This window comes from Ictidomys tridecemlineatus, chromosome 13 (assembly GCF_052094955.1).
Source record: "Ictidomys tridecemlineatus isolate mIctTri1 chromosome 13, mIctTri1.hap1, whole genome shotgun sequence".
Classification (NCBI taxonomy): domain Eukaryota; kingdom Metazoa; phylum Chordata; class Mammalia; order Rodentia; family Sciuridae; genus Ictidomys; species Ictidomys tridecemlineatus.
Window position 1 is genome coordinate 89,110,658 of NC_135489.1, and position 19,827 is coordinate 89,130,484.

A 19,827-nucleotide genomic window follows, 5' to 3' on the forward strand; every position below is an offset into this window, starting at 1 on the left:
GCAGAAAGCCGAGCCGCTTGGGGGGACTGGGTCTTTGGCTACATTTTTGTTTTACTGACAACTTTCCTCTTGGTTGACAATGCCACCTCCTCCCCAAGGACACGTCCCCCAGGTGGCCCTCTTCCCTCCCCCTTACCATTGGCGTCATCCTCAGCGGTTTCTTCTGGATCGTCCGATCTCATTTGAGACTCTTCTGCGGCTCTGGATGGAACACTTTCCATTTCCGGCCCCTGCCTCCGCCCATCCTGACCCTTCGCAGAGGCCTCAAGGTGAGGGGTGCCCTGCCCCTCTGCCCTGCTATCCACACGGGCACTGGAGTGCCAGGGCCATGTCTGCCCAGCCCGCATGTTACAGCTGGATTTCCCACTCAGGGTCCCCACAGTGACACCCGCAGTCCCCTGCTGGCTGGGTGCAGGGCCTGGCCACACTGTGCCTGAGACATTGTAACAGGCCACTGAGGTAAGTGCCATTATGATCAGCACTTTACAAAGAGGAAGCAGCCTTGCAGCCTGTGGCTTGCCCAAGGTCACAGACCTAGGGTGGAGGGCAAGTTCCAAGCTCACACTCTGAACTGCTGCTCAGGGCTATTCATGTCCTGTCCAGTCTGGTGGTGTGAACCCACTTTCCTAAGACCTCTGCCCAGGATTGCCCAGATTTAGTTTTCTCTTTATGATTTACTCGTTGTATTAGTCTGTTGTTAATTACTATAATAAAACACCTGAGGTGGGGTATTTTATAAAGTAAAGACATTGATTTGGCTCCCAGTTCTGGGAGTTCAAGGGTGTAGTGCCATATCAGCTCAGCTCTGGTGAGAGCCTGATGGCAGATGGAATTGCAATGGTAGGGTACCAAGCAAGAGGGAGAGATCACATGGTCAGGGAGCCAGAGCACGTAACAACCATCTCGTGAGAACCAGCTCAGGCTCCCAGCAGCACTGCTGTATTCTTCTGCGGCAGCACCCGTGGCGGGACCAGCTCCCACGAGGCTCTGCTTCAGGAGGAGACCGCCACTCTAGGAGCCAAGCTTCTGACGCAGGAGCCTTTGGAGGACAGGCCACACGGAAAGCGCAGTACCACCTGTGGCTGTGGCCAGTGTGTCCCCTCGTGGCAACGGAGGCTCTTCCAGAGTGCCCAGGACAGGTCCAGCTCCTGACAGAACCTTTCCCCACCCTCCAGCTCCACCTGCACCCTCCTGCCAGGCACATCCCTCCCCTCCGAGGGAGAGCGACCTGTGGCTGGCGCTGGCTCCCTCGGCCACACCTGCCCCACGGTGCTGAATGCAGTCCACGCTTTCCTCTGTTCTCGCAGCAGGTTGCACCTGTTCCCTGCACTTTGCAGGGTGCACCCAGGCCAAGGCGACAGGTGTTAAGGAGATTCTGCTCCCCGACATGCACTTTGCACAAGTATTCACCTGTTTTAGAAACCAAGAGGTCATCAGGTTGGCCGCAGGGGCTCCGAAACATCTGGGGGGGGCAGTGGGGGGGGCGAGTTCTTCTCTGAGCTTCTACACCAACGTGCAGAATGGAGGGGGGAGAGAGACTCGACACAGCAAAGCCACATTCCTGACAACATCCGTCCTTGTTTCCCCGGATGCCACCAAGCACAGCCCCACCTCGCTCCTGGGAAGCACTGGGCGAGGACCTCAAGGACAAGATGTGATGCTTTAAAGGACAAGAGCACATCTTTCCCCAATGTAAAGTGCCTCTACAGCAAGAGGCCTCTCAGCTCATGCACGGTTCTTAAGCAGAGGACGGGGATAAACGCCAAACCTTCTCCGTCAACGTCTTCCTCTTCATTAAATGTTAGGAAAAAAGAACCAGAACAGCGAGGCTGGGCATCATTCCCGAAGATCCTTGTGTTAGTCAGTTCCCATTATTGTAGCAAAGTATCCGAGGCAAGCAGCCTATAGAGAAAACAGGTTTATTCTGGCTCATGGTTTTGGAGGAGATGAAGGTTCTCTCTGAGGGCGAGTGTGAAGGAGAGGGTGGCTCAGTGGAGAGGCACGGGAGGACAGCTGGTGAGACCTGGAGAGGGTGAGGCATATGTGTTGCTGACAGGAGGGGACAGTTCAGGGCGTTCATTTCAGGGAGGGAGTTTTAGCCCTTGGGGACATGTCTAGATATGAGCTGGGATTCTCCAATACCTGAGTGGTCAACTTATGAGGAGCAGAGCTTCTACTGTGGCTCAGCATTGGAGGCTGTGATCCTCTGGTGGGCAGCTGCTGTAGCACAGCTCCCAGCGCGTGCCCAGGGGGTGGGAAAGAGGAGGAGGCTAGGCCCTCCTGACCCCAGGGCACACCCTCTTCAAGTTCCCACCACTGCCCAGTGCCCAGTGGGACCATACCCGCACATCTACAGGGACAGTTCAGATCCAGCTAGATAGCAAGGTGTGTGCAGGGCCAGGGAGAGCCCAAGGGGAGGGGCACAGACACCAGGCCCACCTGGGGACACCAGTCTGGGCACTGGGTTCTCAGAAGCAAACTCAGTGCTTGAGACCCTACAGGATCGAGATCACTGGACCCTGGTGCATGGGGGTCCAGGCCAGCTGAGAATCCAGAGAGGGCTGAGTAAGGTCTCAGCCTTGGGGCTAGGGATACAGCAAGGACGCCACAGGCAGCCTGCTGGTCAGTTGAGCAGTTGCAGCAGCGGGCAAGATCAGATGGTGGTGGAGGCCCACCACCAGGTGTCAGAGGACTCAGTGCTCCAGGGAGCGGCCACCAATGCTCCCCGCTCCCTGGCGGAGACCCTGCCAAGGGCGCCTCTCCCCCACTCCCCGAGGGTGAGTAGGTCTGGAGGGGTGGATCTCATGCCCCAGGGGAGACCCTCCCCTGAGGGCCAGTCGGTCTGGAGGGGTGGACCTGGCGTGGATGCAGCTTGCCCTACTTTCTTGCTGCATGAACCTGAGAGCCCCACGTCAGCTCTCCAGGGTCCTGACAGACGAGAGCAACTGTGCACCCTTCTCAGATGTATTTCTTGAACCAAATGAGAGAAGACTTGAGAGCAGTTCACAGGAACCTTTTAGAACACCCGACTGTCTTCTCTGTTGTCCTGACAGCAGTTATAATGAAAATACAGAAGGCAGCTAGGACAGAAGCCAGCCTTTGACATCTGGCCTTTGCTAATTTGTGACCTTACACAATTCATTGAACCCCTCACGCCACAGTTTCCTTTTCTGTAAGATGGAGATGATGGCTGCATGAACCTCATGGGGTGGGTGGGAAGTACGAGGTGGACGTAAACCCCAGGTGGTGCCTGGTGTAGCCAGTGGCTCTGCTCACAGCAGCTGCTGCTCCTGGGCTGTTGCTGGCTGCCAGCACTAGGTGCCTTCTGCAGGGGAGAACCCTGAGGTCCCACTCAGGGGCACCAAGAGCCTCCTCCGCACCGTCCTTGCTGGGGTTGCCTGCGGCTCCCACGGGCCAGCTCTTCCTCTGCACTTCCTTGCTCCAGCTCCAGGGCCTCGGGCACCCCACAATACTCGATGCCTTGGGGAACGGCATCTTCAACTTCAGAATTCTTGCTTAGATTTCACAGACATGGTGTGTCTATAACAGAACATTCCAACCCAGCTGCAGGAGGACTCTCTAATCAAACACTGCAGCATTTCTCAGCTCCATCACCCAATGGTCACCCCTGGTTGTAGAAATACAGTTGTAAGGAGCTTTGTCCAAGTTCAGGTTTGGTTCTGCCGCCAAGCGATTCTGCCAAACATGGAAAAAAATAAAAAAATCTTTCTTTTTGCAAAACCTTTTGATTCCAGGAGTGTGGATATGGGTGCGTGTGAATTATTATCCACAGTTTGCATTGAGGAAACTGAGGCTCGGGGAGGTTACCCACCAAAGGCCCACAGCCAGCCCGTCAGGGTTGGGAGCCAGAATCAGCTGGTCTGACTCTGGATTCCTGAATCTCTACCCTGCATTGCCTCCCGAGCCTCCCGAGCCTCCCGGGCCTCCCGAGCCGAGAAGAGAAGAAAAAGAAGAAAGTGGCGAGTGAAAAGCCAGGAGCAGAGACGCCATCCCAGGGCCAAGGCCAAGGTCTTCGTCCTTGTCACAGCCACCAAGTTCTCTGTCACTCTACTTCATCCCGATGTCAACCCTGGAATGTGGCTCTATGTCTATTTATAGGAGGAAACAGACCCAGAGAGACCAAGTTACTTGCTCAGCATCACATGAGGAGTCAGGGCAGGTGGGGGGATGGGTGGGTGATGGGGGTGGATGGATGGGAAGATGGGGGATGGTGGATGGATTGTGGATGGGTGAGTGGGTGGGAAGATGGGTGGATGGTGGGTGGATTGTGGATGGGTGAGTGGGTGGGAAGATGGGTGGATGGTGGGTGGATTGTGGATGGAGGGAAGGTGGAAGATGGCTGGATGGCTGGATGGTTGGGTGGGTGGACAGGTAGATGTGTGTGCAGGTGAGTGGATGACTTTACAGAGGTAGCTGTAATAGGGTACTTACACCCAAGAACCCCTGAGTTTCCTGACCCTCTCCCTGACCCATCCCCCACTTTGCCAGGTGTGACGCGTGTCAGGCTAGATTGATGAAAGTTCTACTTTGCTGCTAACAACACAATACCACAGAGCGGGTGATTCATAAGGCAAAGAGGTTTGTTTCGGCTCACGTTCTGGCCTGTGGTCCAGGACCCACGTCTGGTGATGACCTCCTTGCTGGCAGAGTCCAGGTGGGGAGAAGCAGAGGGTCCTGGCATTTGTACGCTCTCTCTCCCTCTCTCATAGAACGTCACCAGAACTCCATAATGAGAGTCTTCCCTAGTGACCTAATCCTAGTCACTCCTCAAAGGCCCACCTCTGGACACCTCTAAATGCCATGGTGGCTGGTGATTCCGCCTTCTTCCTACCTCCCACTGGGGAGGACGTGGTTCCGGAGTGGACGCTCCCATTGGACCACAGCACTGCACATCGCAGTTTGCCCGGCGAGGCCACTTGCTCCTGCTGAGTGTGGACAGCACCGCTCCCTCTGAGGTGCCCCGTCTGGAGGTGAAGTCTGCGCGAGCAGAGAATTTCAGGACTGAAGAGGCTCAAGGAGGCCGGCCTGGAGCTGCTCTGCCTCCCCCACCCCAGGCTCTAGGAAGGGGCCCTGGAGATACGGAAGAGCTTAGCCGGTCAGGCTGGAGAAACAGGCTGGGACCAGCTCACCCAAACATGGGCACGGGGGCCATTGCCACAGCCCCGAGCGGAGGAGTCCCCTCTGCAAGGCTGCAGCCAAACAGGGCGCCCCTGGGCAGGTCCATGCCCTGGAGCGGGCACCCCATGGCATCTCTGGAAACTTCCACACACCTTCCCCCACCCCAGGGAGAAGGTGCAGGTTAGAGCCAGATGGCACATTAGGCCTAAGTACTGGAAGCCACTGTGGGCCACTAGGGGAAGGGAGGTGACTAGCTCAGCTCTGCCTTCGACACCGGCCCCTCCCATCGTGGGGCCACTCAAGCAATCCATGGAGGGTCCAACTGGCGGTCACAGAGGCCTCCTGCCTATGGCAGGGGCAGGGAATGGGCCCCTGAATCCCAGCCAGGCCGAGGCTCTGGGCAGGCCAGCTGCAGCCCAGCCAGGCCCCAGGCTCCTGCCTGGAAGCTGAAGGGCAGTGGGTGGTCATTGCTTTATGCTAATTTAAGTTCTGGCTGCACGTGTTGCACAACACGCAGTGCAGACGTGTGGACACACATGGGCATTTAGAACCAGTTCCGAGAAAAGCTGAGAATTTGGGCTGGAGGACATGACCCTTCCAACTGTGTTGAGCTTGGAGTGACACTCTGGAGAGACGGTGCCCGCTCCTGTCCTCACCGCCCCACGGGGCACAGCCCATTTCTGGCACCTGCCACCACAGGTGTCATCCTTCGCTTTTCTCACAGGAGCGCGGGAAGAAGGTAAGGCCATGAGCAGGCGGCTCAGCCGCTGTCACTGGGGAATCTAGAAACCTAAGGGAAGCCATGCTTGGAGGGGACAGGCTGGTGACACGGATGGAACCTCCCTCCTGCCCTGTCCGAAGGGCCTACTTTCTTGACAGCACTGGGAATAGGTGCAGACGGTTCAGAGGAGCCTGAGGATGCTGAAGGAGTGCCACCAAGCGCACCCTGAGCTCGTCCTTGTCCTCCAGGCCCCTCTGCCCAGCGACCTGTGAGCCCCCCAAGCTGCCTGGGAGGGCCCCAGCCTCAGGGCACAACTCTCCCGACACCAGGTCCTATTACATACACCTGTGTGGGAAGGGGCGTAGCACCTATTCGAGGAAGAGGTAGGAGGGTGAATCCGTGCGGGGTGCTACTGACCAAGGAGGCCGCTGTCCAGTGGACATGTGGGTCCTCTCATTCCGGACATTTCCAAAGCTGGTGTAGATGGGGAACCCCCAGCAGACGCAAAGGAGGGCTGCCTCCCCAGAGACCAGGGCCCTGGGTCTCCTGTTGGTCATGGGGGTTTCTTTCTTTCTTCCTGCCTTTTTTTTTTTTTTTTTTTTGGTTCCAGGGATAAATTGAACCCAGGGACACTCGACCACTGGGTCACATCCCAGCTTTTTTTATATTTAGACACAGGGTCTCACTGAGTTGCTAAGGGCCTCACTAATGCTGAGGCTGCCTTTGAACTCACAATCCTCCTGCCTCAGCCTCCTGAGCTGCTGGGATGACAGATGTGTGCCACTGCACCCAGCAGCATTTCTTGTTCTTGTTGGTGCCACATTGAAAGTGGAGTCCCAGCTGTGGCTCAGCAGTGTCTGGAACACTAGGAACATGAGGCTCAGCCTGCTCCCGGGGCGCCTCACTTGAAGCTCTGCGTGACATCAAGAGGCCCTGAGGGCACACTGCACCAGTGAGCTGTGTGCTGCAGGGGGCAGGGGAGCCCAGGGGAGGAGACGTGCCCATCTGCAATTCCCCCACAAGGTGGTGACTGTACTTATGAAATACCCCCAGCATGGCACAGTGGGCGGATGCTTCATGGCTTCCCATCTCCACACCCTTCCTTGCTGGGGAATATTATGACAGAAGAATACAGAGGCTAGTGAGGCACACACCTTCACTCTGGGCATTCTTGGTGTGTCCTGTTGGCTTTTATATCACAAGACAGATAAAGATTCCTAATAGGGCTCTGTTACTGCACAGGAGTGGCTCCCTGGGGCTGTGCAGGGTGACAGCTTGCCGTCCTGCCTGTCTTTAAGATGCAATTCAGACAGCACGCTCATTTTAATTGGCCCATAGCTGCCACCATGTGACTGTGCCATAGTTTACCGTCCATTTCTGCAGCGGGAGACTGCGTTTTGCTCTAGCAAAAATGGTTTTCGTGTGAGCGGGTGCACGTGTTCCTCTGGGGATTCACCACTGTTCATTCAGAGTTGACTGCCATTTCCAAAAAAAATCATTCTACTAAACATTTTAATAAGTAAAGGACACACTTGGTAAAACTTAGAATATTTATTAGTATGAATCAGTGTGTTAAATCCAAAAATAACAGACATGGTCGGGCACTGCTGAGGGAGCTTCGCGCGGAAGAGCATACGAGGCGCGCGGCCTGCAGCAGAATGAGAACTGGGTCCAGCCCAGACAGAGGAAGCCCTTTACAGAAAGATCGGCTAGGCCGCGAAGGCAGGACAGGGCACTGCCCTGCATGGCCGGCTTCGCAGTGAGGCCCACAGAGCAGTCTATACCCTGTGAGGTCTGAATGCGGCTCAGAGCCCATTACTCAACTGGCCATGAGCTCAGCTTCAGCCACCGCCAGTCACCAGCCTCCCAGGAACCTGGCACAGCCTTCACTGTTGGCTACACCTGGGTCTGCAGCCTTTCAATCTGCAAGGCCAGGTCTGCTCAGCACCCGTGGGGCTATTTTAACCACCACGTGGAAGTTGATTCTGTCCCCACCCAAGATGTTTTCACTACTCTGCTGCCACCAGATGTCCCTGGGGACGACCCCTGTGAGAGCCTATGCCAGTCTCACAGAAGGCACAGCCGAGAGCCAAACCAAGCCAGGGTGAACTGAACTATGTGTTGGCACAACCTGCACCAAGTCCTATTTACACATATACACATGACCACCTGTGGAGGAGGACAGGGAAGGAGCCAATTCTGGAAAATGTTGGCAGGGACAGGGCCTCCTATGACACTGCTTGACATGTGGGACAGTGGCGATTCCGAGGCCTTCCTGTACCGTGGAGGTCAGGGCTCACTGATAGATTGGCCTGGGCAGCAAAAAGGGCAACAGCCTCCCGGGGAACAGGCCTGGGCAGCCATCTGCAGAGGAGGCACATCGTCAGGGTGCCCAGTGCCCAGGTGCCGCCTGCTCTGCCTGCTGCCAAATGCACTTTGTCCTCAGACTGGCCACAATAGCCAAGGCACAGAGCAAGGTAAGAGAGGGCTTCACATCCTGTGTGCTCCCGAAATAGGACCAGGGGCTCATTAATGGCCAGCTCGAGACCTGTGGTCAAGACTGGACACCTCTGCAAGACGCAACACCAAGAACCTCGTCTGGAGCTGCAGCACTGCCCTGGGCCTGTGCCGTGTCAGCTCCCGAGCCCGAGTCTCTGGCTAGAGAGAAGCGCAGGTTTCCTCAGAGAGGAGAGTCCAACATAGCCTGCCTGTCTCCTGCAGAGCGTCACTTCAAGGTTCAACGTGGGTTCTCAATTTTAACTGTTGGCAAGAGGCAAGATAACATCCTGGCTTGCAAATAAATCGAGCCAGCCAGTTATGCTGGCGACGTGGAAAACCCCAGGAGCCCTTGCAAGGGCCCTGCCAAGACATGAAATGCCACTCGCTAGCAGTTTCTGAGGCACTATGTGGGACAGCCAAGGTCATGCTACAACCAAAACGAGTGCTTCCTGCTGTCACATCCTGAGACTGTCAATCAACTCCCCCAAGGTGGGAAGTCCACTTGGCAGCACATCCCTGGGGTGAAGCACATAGCTCTCTCTCCCGGAGCTTCATCACGGAAGGTTTGCTGGCCGTTGAATGCCCATGGCACAGAAGATACCAGCTGGCCCGTGCCCACACACAGCAGGATGACCACCAGGGTTCATGGTTTTCCTGGCCCCACCCCTCAACAGAAGCCTGGTCAGGAAACCAACTGCTTCTTAATCCCAAGATCCTTTGAAACCTAGAGTGGGAACAGGATCTGAATTTTCAGTGAAAAAGCTCCTCTTCTTTTCCATGCTTTCCTCCCTTTACTTCCCTTGGAGTCAGTGTCTCTAATCAACTGGGAAGGGAGGCTTTCCTCCCAGTTCCTGGGCACTCCGGGCTGGACTGATGGGCCTGCTACCTTCCTCCCCTAGCCTGGCAGCGTTTAAAATGCCCTCTGTGGTCTTAGAGCTTTGGGGGTCTAGAACTTTAAGGTGGCAATCCTTCCTTGGGCTGGCTTTGCAGTCACTCAGGATTAATTGCTATTATTAGACGTTTGTCCTACAATTTAGATTCCAACACCCCCTGGACATGATGCTGTAAGACATTCTCTTAGGAAAACATTACTCTGTGCATTCAATGTCTGCAGAGAATTGGGCCTTACTACCAGGGAGCAGACGTGGGCCAGGTGGTCCCCTGAGTGACATCCGCACCCTCCCTCTGCCACTCTTCACATGGTGAGGACTTCGCTGACTTTCAAACTGGGCCTCCCAATCCCAAAATCATGTATGATTTTTGGTCTGATTTTGTTTTCAAAAGTTAGGAAAATGTTCACCCATGAGACGGAGAGATGTCCATGACAGTTGCTAAGACCTCTCTCTCTTCCCGCAGCTCAGGCCAGCGTCCACGGCGGGCCAGTCATGCCACTCTGGCTTCCTTCAGAACACTGATAAATCAAGGCTGGCTTCAACAGCCAGCGAAACCTGACTTCTACAGTGACTCTGTCCTTCAGTGAAGGCTGGTCAGGGCACAAAGGCCAGGGCACTGAAAACGTCCCAGACTCCGGCGAGGTGACTCAGGAAACCAGATAACAGTGCTTTAAGATTTGGGTACAAATGCAAACTTTTTCTAATGTTAAAAAGGCAACTATACCTATTGCTTAATAAGTATAATTCCTCCCGTGTGCATCTCACGCTCCAAAGGCCACGTCGTGGTGGTGTGGTGGGTTTCCCCAGAGTTCTATAAAGTCCCCATTCAGGGACATTTCCCGCCTCGGTCTCTGCAGGTGTTCCAGGGTGGGAAGCTGCCAGCTCAGTTCTCCGAGTGCCATGCCAGCCCCCGAGAGTGGGGTCCCTGGAGGGCGCAGCACACGGCTCCTGCTTCCTCCAGCACTGTGCGCCAGGGCCCCTGGTCAGCAGCACCGCCGGCCCCCTTGCGAGGACAGATTCGCCACCTTGATGCAATCTATGTTCCCGTTCTTGTGGGGTTCCAAGGGTGGGATCTGGCGGCCTGGAACAAAGGAGGCCAAGGTTGAGCTCACCTTCCCAGTCTCCCACACACCCGTCCCTGCTCTGCCCCCAAGTCAAGTCCATGGTCAGAAAGTCCAGGAGCCAGCAGCTCCTGACCATGCAGACGTCCTGGGAGAGGCAGCGTCTGCTCTGGGGAGACGGTTCCCAGCACCCCACCCTGCCCCGTCCACCCGGCACCCCTTCCTCCCCAGCCCTCCCACCACTCATCTCACGTTTACATCCTGACTCTCACAGGAACAGGGAGAGCTCATCCGCTTCTCAAAATAGAAGTGGTCTGGGAATGGCCACCAGGAGCCAAACCCTCCACCAACAGGCGGCCTGCCCCAGGCCCATCTCAGGAAACGGTGCTTCAAAGTCAGTATGAGAGACCTTATAGTTACTCAATTTAACTTAGAAATAAACGCAGAGTAAAAGTGAGGAGGGAGGGGAGGGGCAGGGGTGGGAGCTGAGGGCCTGGCTTCGTTTGGATTCAACGCTGGTTTTGAGGGGGACGGGCCAGTGGTTGCATGCACCCTGAGTGTTAAAACTGTCCATTCTGCCCAGGTGGGCGGGATGTCTGGTATGGGAATTCATCTCAAAAAACATTTTTAAAGGCCACGAAACCTGGAAGTCCACCCTTGGGACAATGGCAGCACTGTTGGCGGTTTCACAGATGATGTCTGAGCCTGACACGGGGATGGGGGTGGCACAGACACCACAGTCACCACCACTCTGCTGCGCCTGGAGAGCCTGGTCACGGGCGAAGTCTCCAGGGAGAAGTGACACGGGTGGACTTGACTCGGCCTCCACCCTGACTGTCCCCCAGACGCCAGGCCCATTCCTGGTTCTCCCCGCAGAGTCTCCTGCTCTGTTTCTCAAGTCACTAGCCTGAAGGCAGGGCTCTGAAACAGCCCATCCAGCCACCGGGGCAGTGGGAAGGACAGGGCTCCAGAGCGTCTTGACACAGCAGACACTCCTGGGGCCTTGCAGTGGCCAAGGCCCGGCAGAGGGCCAGGCAGGGGGAAGTGACTCCGGAGGCACCAACAAATAGGAGACTGGGCCGAGTGGACAGCCACCCAGGCCCTACAGTCAAGGTCGTCGGCATTTCAAGGTTAACAGCAGAGACCTTCATCTGCCTGATCGGTGCGAGGACCTTAATCTTAATGTCTGTGACAAATCAGAATCAACACCCGGGAAGACAGAGCTCACGCTGCTCGTCACGCTCGGACGGCAGGAGCCTCGCCTCCTCACCTCACCCGCCCCACAGCCTCCTGTCTTAGGTTTTCACAGTCTGTTTTTTTTTTTTTTTTCTGTGAAAAGTACTGAAATATAGAAAAAGCCTATGTGTGTGAGATTCATTAAAATGACAAAGTGTTGGTGGGAATCTAGGAACAGGGCACAGAAGGCAGGACACCGGGAGGCCAGCCACCCTCTGCTTCCCACCTGGCACGTCCTTCCCAAGGAGACGGTGAGCGGCCCTGTGTGGGCGCAGCCTCCACAGGCCTCTCTCCCTCAGGGTGTGCTGAGCCGGTGGGGGGGCATGGTCCAACCAGAGGCCAGGCTGGCTTCCTGGGGCGCCAGAGCCTCGCCTCTTCAGGACAGCCAACCCCCCACTCGGAAGAAAAAGCCCCGTTTGTCCCCATTCTCTCAGGATGAGTTCAAGACCCCCAGGTGGCAGTGGGTGGCAGGTACCCTCCTCACACTGCACCTAGGGCTGTGTGTGGCTCTGCGGGAGCCCCGAGGCCTGGCTCCCATCCCCAGCCCCAGGGGGAAGACAGAGTGGGGTTTTCATGGCCATCTCTGCGTACCAGTGACAAAGTCTGACTGTGGACCAGGCCCAGTGAGACACGCTGACAATGGGAATGGTAATTAGGACAATTCCAACCACAGGCTGCACTACAGGGCATTGAGACTTGGGAATTTCTCTAGGATTTTCCACTTCATATTTTCAGATGGCAGATGACGTGGGTGACTGAGACCGTGGACAAGGCAGATCTACTGTGTGTGTCTCCAAAGAATGACGGTGGCTTCCTCGCTTGGACTCTGGTTTTTCTCCCCAGGTAAAAAATGTTTGGCAATTTGGGAGTCAGCGTTCCAGTGGGAGAACCTGGGCCAGGTCCTTAAGCCTCTGAGCCAGAGCGTGACAGAGTGCCAGCCCCGCGAGGCTGCACACACACATGGTAGGAAGGAGGTGACCGCCAGGCCCTGGCCCGCTCCTGGTCTCTGCCTGGGGAAACGCCTCGTGCCTCCTGGCCAGGCCCAGGGTCCTCCTAGGGATCAGCAGAATGGGACCCACCCTGCTACCTGCAGAGCACGGCCCAGGGTGGGGGCCACACTCCCACCTCCAACGGAGCCAGCGGAGAGGACAGAGAGGACAGAGAGGACAGAGAGCAGTGGCCGCAGGGAGGCCTGCACTCAGAGGAGGATGCAAACAGCATGTGAGTGGCCCCTGGGTGGCCCACAGAAGAGGCAAGCCCTGGGAAGGCTGCTAACGTCGGCACAGGGCGGCACAAGGAGCCGCCAGCCACTGAGAAGGCTCTGAGCTCCATTGGGATGTCTCTGACTTGGGCCACGTCCTCCGTCTGGGCGACTTCCGAAACAAGCCGTTCTAACATGAATCCCAGGCCAGAGTTTCCTCTTAAAGTGGTTTGTGCTGTGGGGGAGTCTCTGGGAGAGGCTGAGGACGCGTTTTTGAAGTCCAGTTTTCCCGTCAGTTAACAGTCTAGACAAAAGCGTGCTCAGGAAGGACAAACCCACACCTACAGATTGCCTCGTGCCTCTCACCACAGCATAGGCACTTACACGCTGCAGGAAACGAAGCCTGTGCCCAGCAGCAGAGGCTTCAGCCCCACGGGAGGCCCAGCGTTCTGGGCCCAGGCCCAAGTCCTCCCCAGGGCTTGCTGATCTGGTCCTCTCCTTCCTCACACCCCAGCATCAGCTGGCTGGGCCCCCTTGTTTGGTTAGCTGGGCGGCCATTTGCGTCCAGCTCCCATTATTGACCCTGATTTTCTGAGTCACCCAGTGAGTCACCGAGTCTGGTTTCCTAGGACTTGCCCTCCTTACCTTGATAATGACCCTCACACCTCTCCAGGTCGAGAGGGACTTTCGCATGCTGCAGGGGCTTATGGTCATGGGTTACCACCCTACAAGTGCAGAAGGGGCCACACAGGACACGAGGTGTGGGGCGTTCGTTAGTTAAGCCAATATTAACACGGTGCTGGTAACGAAAGCCCAGCCTGCATGGGCTCTCTCTGCCTGTGTCCACCTCGTAATATCCTACAGAAAGGCTGTGGCCTGGCCCTCCCCTCCGTCCCCCCACAGAGCTTTGGCAGCCACTGATCTTCCCACTGTCCCCATTGCCTTCTCCAGAATGTCATGCACTGGGAACTGTCCACATGCAGCCTTGTCAGATCGTCTTCTCTGAGTGAGCAAAACGCATTTAAGGTTTCCTGCATGGCGTGATCACTCATTTCCTTTTATCCACGAGTAATATTCAACTGTCTGGATATATCCTTTCAATTTTCTAACAATTAAAAATCAAAAGAAACAAAAAAACATAAGTGAAAGAGGAAAGTGTTGAGAAAAATTAAAAGCTGTGCTGGGCAGGATGGCCCGGGGTCAGAACGGGGAGGCTGAGGCCGGAGGACACCCTGGCTGAGGCCCAGGAGTCTGACCCCATCTCAGAAAAAAATAAAACTCCTGCTCTTCAAAGGACCCCCTGAAACGAGAGGACAAGCCTGGGAGGAAGTATCCGGAAACCAGACGCCTGACAAATAAGGTCTACCCCAATCTGTAGATGACCCCGAGACTCAACAAGCAGACGGCAGAGGGCCCGTGCAGGTCTGCCACTCTCTGGTTTGGGGTCTCACCACATTGCCCAGGCTCATCTGGAACCCTGAACTCAAGGGGTCCTCCTGCCTGGGCTTCCAAACAGCCAGGACTGCAGGCATGGGGCACCGCCTTGGGCTCCAAGTGGCAAGATTTGAAGGACGTGTCACCAAATCATCCAGATCTCACTAGTCTTTAGGAAAACAAACTAAGACCACACTGAGACACCACCCTCTCCTCCTCCTCCTCCTCCTCCTCCTCCTCCTCCTCCTTCTCTCTCTCTCTCTCTCTCTCTCTCTCTCTCTCTCTCTCTCTCTCTCTCTCTCTTTCTGTACAGGGGATTGAACCCAGGGACACCTAACCATGGAGTCACATCCCCATCCCTTGTTTATATTTTATTTGGAGACAGAGTCTCCATGAGGTGCTTAGGGCCTTCCTAAGTTATGGAGGCTGGCTTTGAGCTGGAGATCCTCCTGCCTCAGCCTCCCAAGCTGCTGTGCCACCTTACTCTCTTTATAATGGCTGACATCTTGGGTACCCAGTGAGGCTAGGGTGTGGAGTGACTGGAGATGGTGACAGAAGATGGGGACAGCCCTGGAGACAGTGTGGCAGCCTCCTGGAAAGGCAGCTGCACAAAGTCGGCCACGCGGGCCACTCCCTCTCAGGTGTTCAGCCCCGTGAGCCTGGCACAGGTGCTCACAGCAGCCAGAGAGCAACCGGGGCACATGGCAGGCAAACAGGTGAACCACTGTGGCTTACCAAGACCGTGAACTGGTATGTGGCCAAGAAAGGAAAGGAGGAGCTCAGCAAGGCCACACGGCATCCATTCTGCACAACACCAGTCTGATGGCCCAGAGGACAAAACTCACCCCCGCGTGTGGGACGTACACGCTTCCTGACTCGCACAGACTCCAGTGCCACCAGGCTGCCCAGGACAATTATGAGCCGTTGAAGTCAGACAACAGACGGGACACCCTCACTCTCGGGTACTGTGTCCTCAGCTCGTCAGTGTTCCCAGGTGTTCCCCAGGCAACACAGTCAAGCACCGTGAACACTGCCTTGACCCTATTAGGTGTCTCGAGTCATCCAGAGACGATTTAAAGGACACAGGAAGGTGCTTTTAACTGTGCATGTGCTATATGCAAATACGATGCCATCTGAATAAGGGACACGAGTACCTGCAGATCTCGCCATCCTGGGGTCCTGGAACCAACTCCCTCCGATAATAAAGGACAACTGACTGCACTGTTTTGCACACCTGACCGACGTCCTCTTTAGAACTGCTGATAAAAGGAAGGCTGCTTAGGGTTTTTGTATCCATTTGCTCACAGCCCCAATGGCCTTATTTCACACAGATCTCCTGTGGCTGCAGCTGCTAAATTAGTTTTTTTTTGACAGCAAAGATGGGCGGTCCTCGTCCTTGCCTTGCCCCTTACCTACTAAGCACGCCTTCATCAACAGCTGCCTGCTCTAATATAAAAGGGTTTTTTTTTTTCTTTTTTTTTTTTTTTTGGTACCAAGGATTAAACCCCAGGGTACTTAACCACTGAGCCACATCCCGGCCCTTTTTAATATTTTATTTAGAGGCAGGGTCTCAGATCCTCCTGCCTCAGCCTCCAGAGCTGCCCTGACTTAAAATTTAGAGAAAAGGGGAAGCTGGGGTGGGGCTCAGTGGGAAAGTGCCCCTGGGTTCAATCTCTGCATTGCTCCCCCCAACACAAATTCTCATGCTCTAAACCACAGTGACCCCCTAGGGGGTTTCAAGCCTCCTGTGGATTTAAAATAGCCAACACTCTGGCCACTGCACTGCTGCAGGGGGTGGGGGGAGGGTGGGAGGGGGTTGGGGAGGAGGGAAGCATGGATAGGGACAGATGCACAGACGGATGGGCAGCAGAGACAGGTGAACAGGGATGGACGGGTAGACAGAGATGGATGAAGAGGGATGATAGAGATAATGAAGAGGTAGGGACAGGCAGAAACAGATACATAGATGAATAGAGACTTAGAAACAGGAGAGAGAGAGAGAGAAAAATGAAGAGAAGGACAGATAGAGATGGTAGACGGATGAGTACCCAGGTGGGCTGGTAGGGAAACACCTGGGCAGACAGGTTCTGCCATGGACTATGCATCTGTGAGCTCACTGTCGAGGCCACTATAACTAAAGTCTTAATAACACAGAAACAAGCAAGTGTTGATCTGACGCAGAGGACGAGGGTACAGGTATTCAATCAATGGCTTATAAAGGAATCAGTTACTTTGAAGCCATAATTACCCAGTGCCTTCAGCAAAACATAGGAAGGAATGCATAATGGCTGAACCACACCAAAAACATCTTGCAAGTTAGTAGATTAACACTTGCCACTTAGGCTCGTTCTCTTTGAGGTCCTTGTTTAACTTTTACTTTAGTAGTGACTTTCACAAATCTCAGAAAGTCTCTGAGCTCCTGCAGAAATCTCAAGGTGAATTCAAGGTGCACAAAGCCCTGGGCTTCTGTGACTGGGCACTGCTGCTACCCTCTGAGCAGGGCTCACGCTGGGGGAAAGATAATAACTGTGCAAATGACTGGTGTAATGTCCCAGCAGCAGGTCATTCAGTAGAACCACCCGGAAAGCAAAATGCCAACAGCTGAATATGCCAGAAAAGCCTAAGGCCACCAGGAAGAAGCAGCTCGCTCTTGGGGACACTCTGAGATGTCCCCCTGAGGGACACATGTGCAGAGAACCACCACTGCCCATCAGGAGTCAGAGTGTGAGAACTGGGGTCCCCAGCACAGCCTCTGCTAACCAGAGCTCAACCCTGCGGCCAGTGAGCTGGACGTTGTTCTGCCGAGTGTGGAATAACAGCAGGACCGAATCCTTCTCAAGTCGGGAGGGGAGGCGGTGGCTGCAGGGGTGGCTTGGTGGCACTCTTCACACGGTGGAAGGGACAGGGCTTAGAGCCCATCTCCAGTGAGTTCTCTGTCCAGCTGAGGTAAACAAACAGGAGCTTCCCTGCTGTGAGTTCTCAGAGGCCAAAGTCATGGTTCCAAACCAGTAAGCGGGAATGGCATCTGTCCAAGGGCGAGGGCCTTCTGTGCCTTAGACAGCAGGCCTCGGAGGAGAGGCAGACACTGGGCTTCCCTTCTGGAACTCCTGGTGCCAAGATGTTTGAGGTCAGCTGCCAACTGTTCAGGGCACAGCTTTTCCTAAGGAGGGTACTGGGACAGAGGTGCCAGCCTTTCCCAAGTGTGGCCTTGCCCAGCCTCCCTGCCCACACTGCTGACTGCCCCCGGGCCAGGGCATCGCCCAGAGTTCAGTATCCCCACCCCCCTATCAGCAGGTACTTCTGTGGCAGGAGCCAGAACAGAATGTCAGGAACAGAGTTGAGGAAGGTGGACCTGCCACTGCAGACAGGTGAGTGGGGAGGTCAGCGGGGAAGCAGCTCTTGGAGAGGTTATCATGGGAAACCATCACAAGAAAGAGAAGCGCAGGGGACCAGGTGGGCTGTCCCCTCCCAGGAACCAGCACATCCGCTGAGGAAGATCTTTACAGAGTGACTCTCTGCTCACGCCCAGGTTCAGGTCATGTGGGATGCAGATGTTATTTTTTGTGGACAATGAACAGGCAAAAGAAATGACTAGAAGTTTCCCTCATTTTGTTCACCTAGAATTAGCGGGTTTAGCCGGCCACCGGAACTTTTAGACCTCAGGGTTCTGTTTCGTGTTTCGTTTCCTAAAGGTGCCAACATAAAATGCGATCAACACATACCTTTAAATTAATATGCATTTGACTTTGGAAACAGGGCTACTTCCTTTGAATTCACAACACGTAGGTGAACAGGCCAAAGCACAGAATTATGGAAACAAAACCGAGGGGCACAGCAGATGTGGGTTCTGACAGGTGCCCAGCTGTGGGCTTCATCTGCAGAGCATCAGATCCGCTCAATAGAGCGAGGGGCTGCCTGGGAGCTAGCTCTACACGGTGGATCCTGGCTCCTCCAGCACCGAACGCCAGCTCGGCTGAAAACACGGTTTCAGGTACTTACTGATTCCTTGAAAGAGCTCCTCGATGTTAATGGCGTTCTTCGCACTGGTCTCGACCACGATGGCACCTATGGATTCGGCGTACTCCTTCGCATCCTTCAGGGGGACCTCCCTGGAAGAGGGCAAACCCAGAGGGAATGAACGCAGGTGACCCCAGGTACTGCTCAAGGGAACAGCTTGGTTTCCCTACAGAATGACAATCACCTAGCAGGTGGGAGGCACGTTGGACCAGTGCTCCTTGTCCCCAGCAGAACAAGTTCAGGGGGAAATGGCTGAGAGGGTGGCGGTGTACATTTCAGCCTTCAGAGCCAGGGCTGTGCTGTGGTCTGAATGTCTGTCCCCTGCAAAACTCACGCTGAAATTCAGCCATGATGACAGCAAAGCTACGAGGTGGGGACTTCATGAGGAGATTAGGCCCTGGGGTCCCACCCTGACTGCTGGGATTAATGCCTCTGTAAGAGGGTGATTTGGGTCCCTTTTGCCTCTTGGACCTTCCATCTGTGAAAAGGAAGGATTTCCTTAAGGGGACAAAGCATTCAGGGTGCATTTTGAAGGCAGAATTCCCAGACCTGCTGGTGTCCTGATGTGGAACTTCCCGGGCCCCTGAGTTGAGAGCTGCTGGGTCCCTGTTCAATGGATGGGTCTGGGGCCTGCTGTCACACCAGCACCACACTGGCCAAGGCAGATTGGCCTCAGTTTCCCTTTCCTGTTCCGTGATTTGACATCAGAACATCACCACTGGTGCCCATGCACCCACTCCACACAGCTGTGCCTCCCTCCACAGGTTCTGAGTCCACGAATTTGACCAGCTGCAGATCCCGAATATCGTGTCTTCTGACTTGGGAAGAAGCCCTGGAGGAGTCACCTCACGGGTGACCTTGACAGCTGAGCGGAGTGGGGGTGGGGGGAGCAAGCACCCAGCCCCGGGTACCATCAAAGGTGGGAAGGAGACAGGGCAGACACCAAGCCAGAACGGGGCAGGGACTCAGGGACGGCACCCCGACCCTCCTCTCCCTGCCTTCAAAGGCCGCAGACGTGGTCTCGACTGGTGTATAAAGTTACTGAGAAGATTCTGCATCGGCCCTCAGATTCCTTACGGACCCCAATCATACGAGAAGAGAACTTTCCAGGTCTCAGCCAGAGAAGGCTGTAGAGTCTGCCCTGTGGCCACTGAGGCAGACCTGGCCTCACCTCCTTGTCCCTGGCAGGGTGTAACTGCCCCGGGGTGGGCAGGCATTCCAAATCACTACAGTCCAAACACCCGCCCGACTCGGGCATGGCAAATAAAGCCACTAAGGATCTGCGGAACTCTAATCCTCGGTGTCCTTTGGTCTTTGTTGGTTGGCTTCCTGTGATGGAGGTTTCGACCCTGGGCCTCACCACTGCGCGACATCACCAGGCCACAGTTCCGGCTGTGGAAACACTTGAGGAGCCGGCGGTTACTGAGAGTCAGGAGGGCCAGTGAGAGTCCCTCCATCACAACAGCCAAGCAGTGACCACACGGGAGTCTGCCAGTGCTTCCTCGCTGTGGCAGAGCAGAAAGTTCCTGAACATTGGAAATAGGGGCCACCTGGTGGGACCGAGCCCTCGACCTGTGAGGTCTGCTCCCACCCTGGGCAGCTGGTGCTGGAATTCGGTCAGGCACA

General features: G+C 55.3%; 2 protein-coding genes and 1 long non-coding RNA gene across 7 annotated transcripts in view; 1 reads left to right on the top strand and 2 right to left on the bottom strand.

The window, feature by feature from the left end:
* Txndc2 (thioredoxin domain containing 2) overlaps positions 1–7,251 on the bottom strand; it is a 15,414-nt gene extending 8,163 nt beyond the window's left edge. The window contains exon 1 of the mRNA XM_005334899.4: positions 137–7,251. Coding sequence (XP_005334956.3) covers positions 137–470 — 334 coding nt within the window. The 5' untranslated portion in view covers positions 471–7,251. The remainder of the gene's footprint in view (positions 1–136) is intronic.
* Positions 7,252–7,396: 145 nt separating this feature from the next.
* Positions 7,397–19,827, bottom strand: part of Rab31 (RAB31, member RAS oncogene family) — an 87,662-nt gene continuing 75,231 nt past the window's right edge. For 3 of the 5 annotated variants that reach the window (XM_078030450.1, XM_078030448.1, XM_078030452.1), the window contains 3 exons: positions 18,184–18,293; positions 15,339–15,443; positions 7,397–10,333 (listed from right to left, as the gene is read on the bottom strand). In XM_078030450.1, coding sequence (XP_077886576.1) covers positions 10,236–10,333; positions 15,339–15,443; positions 18,184–18,293 — 313 coding nt within the window. In that variant the 3' untranslated portion in view covers positions 7,397–10,235. The remainder of the gene's footprint in view (positions 10,334–15,338; positions 15,444–18,183; positions 18,294–19,827) is intronic. The other 2 variants (XM_078030449.1, XM_078030451.1) reach the window with 2 other exon arrangements.
* On the top strand, positions 18,216–19,495 carry LOC144369968 (uncharacterized). The gene is made up of 2 exons (XR_013429849.1): positions 18,216–18,338; positions 18,966–19,495. It is a non-coding gene; the product is annotated as an uncharacterized LOC144369968 (long non-coding RNA).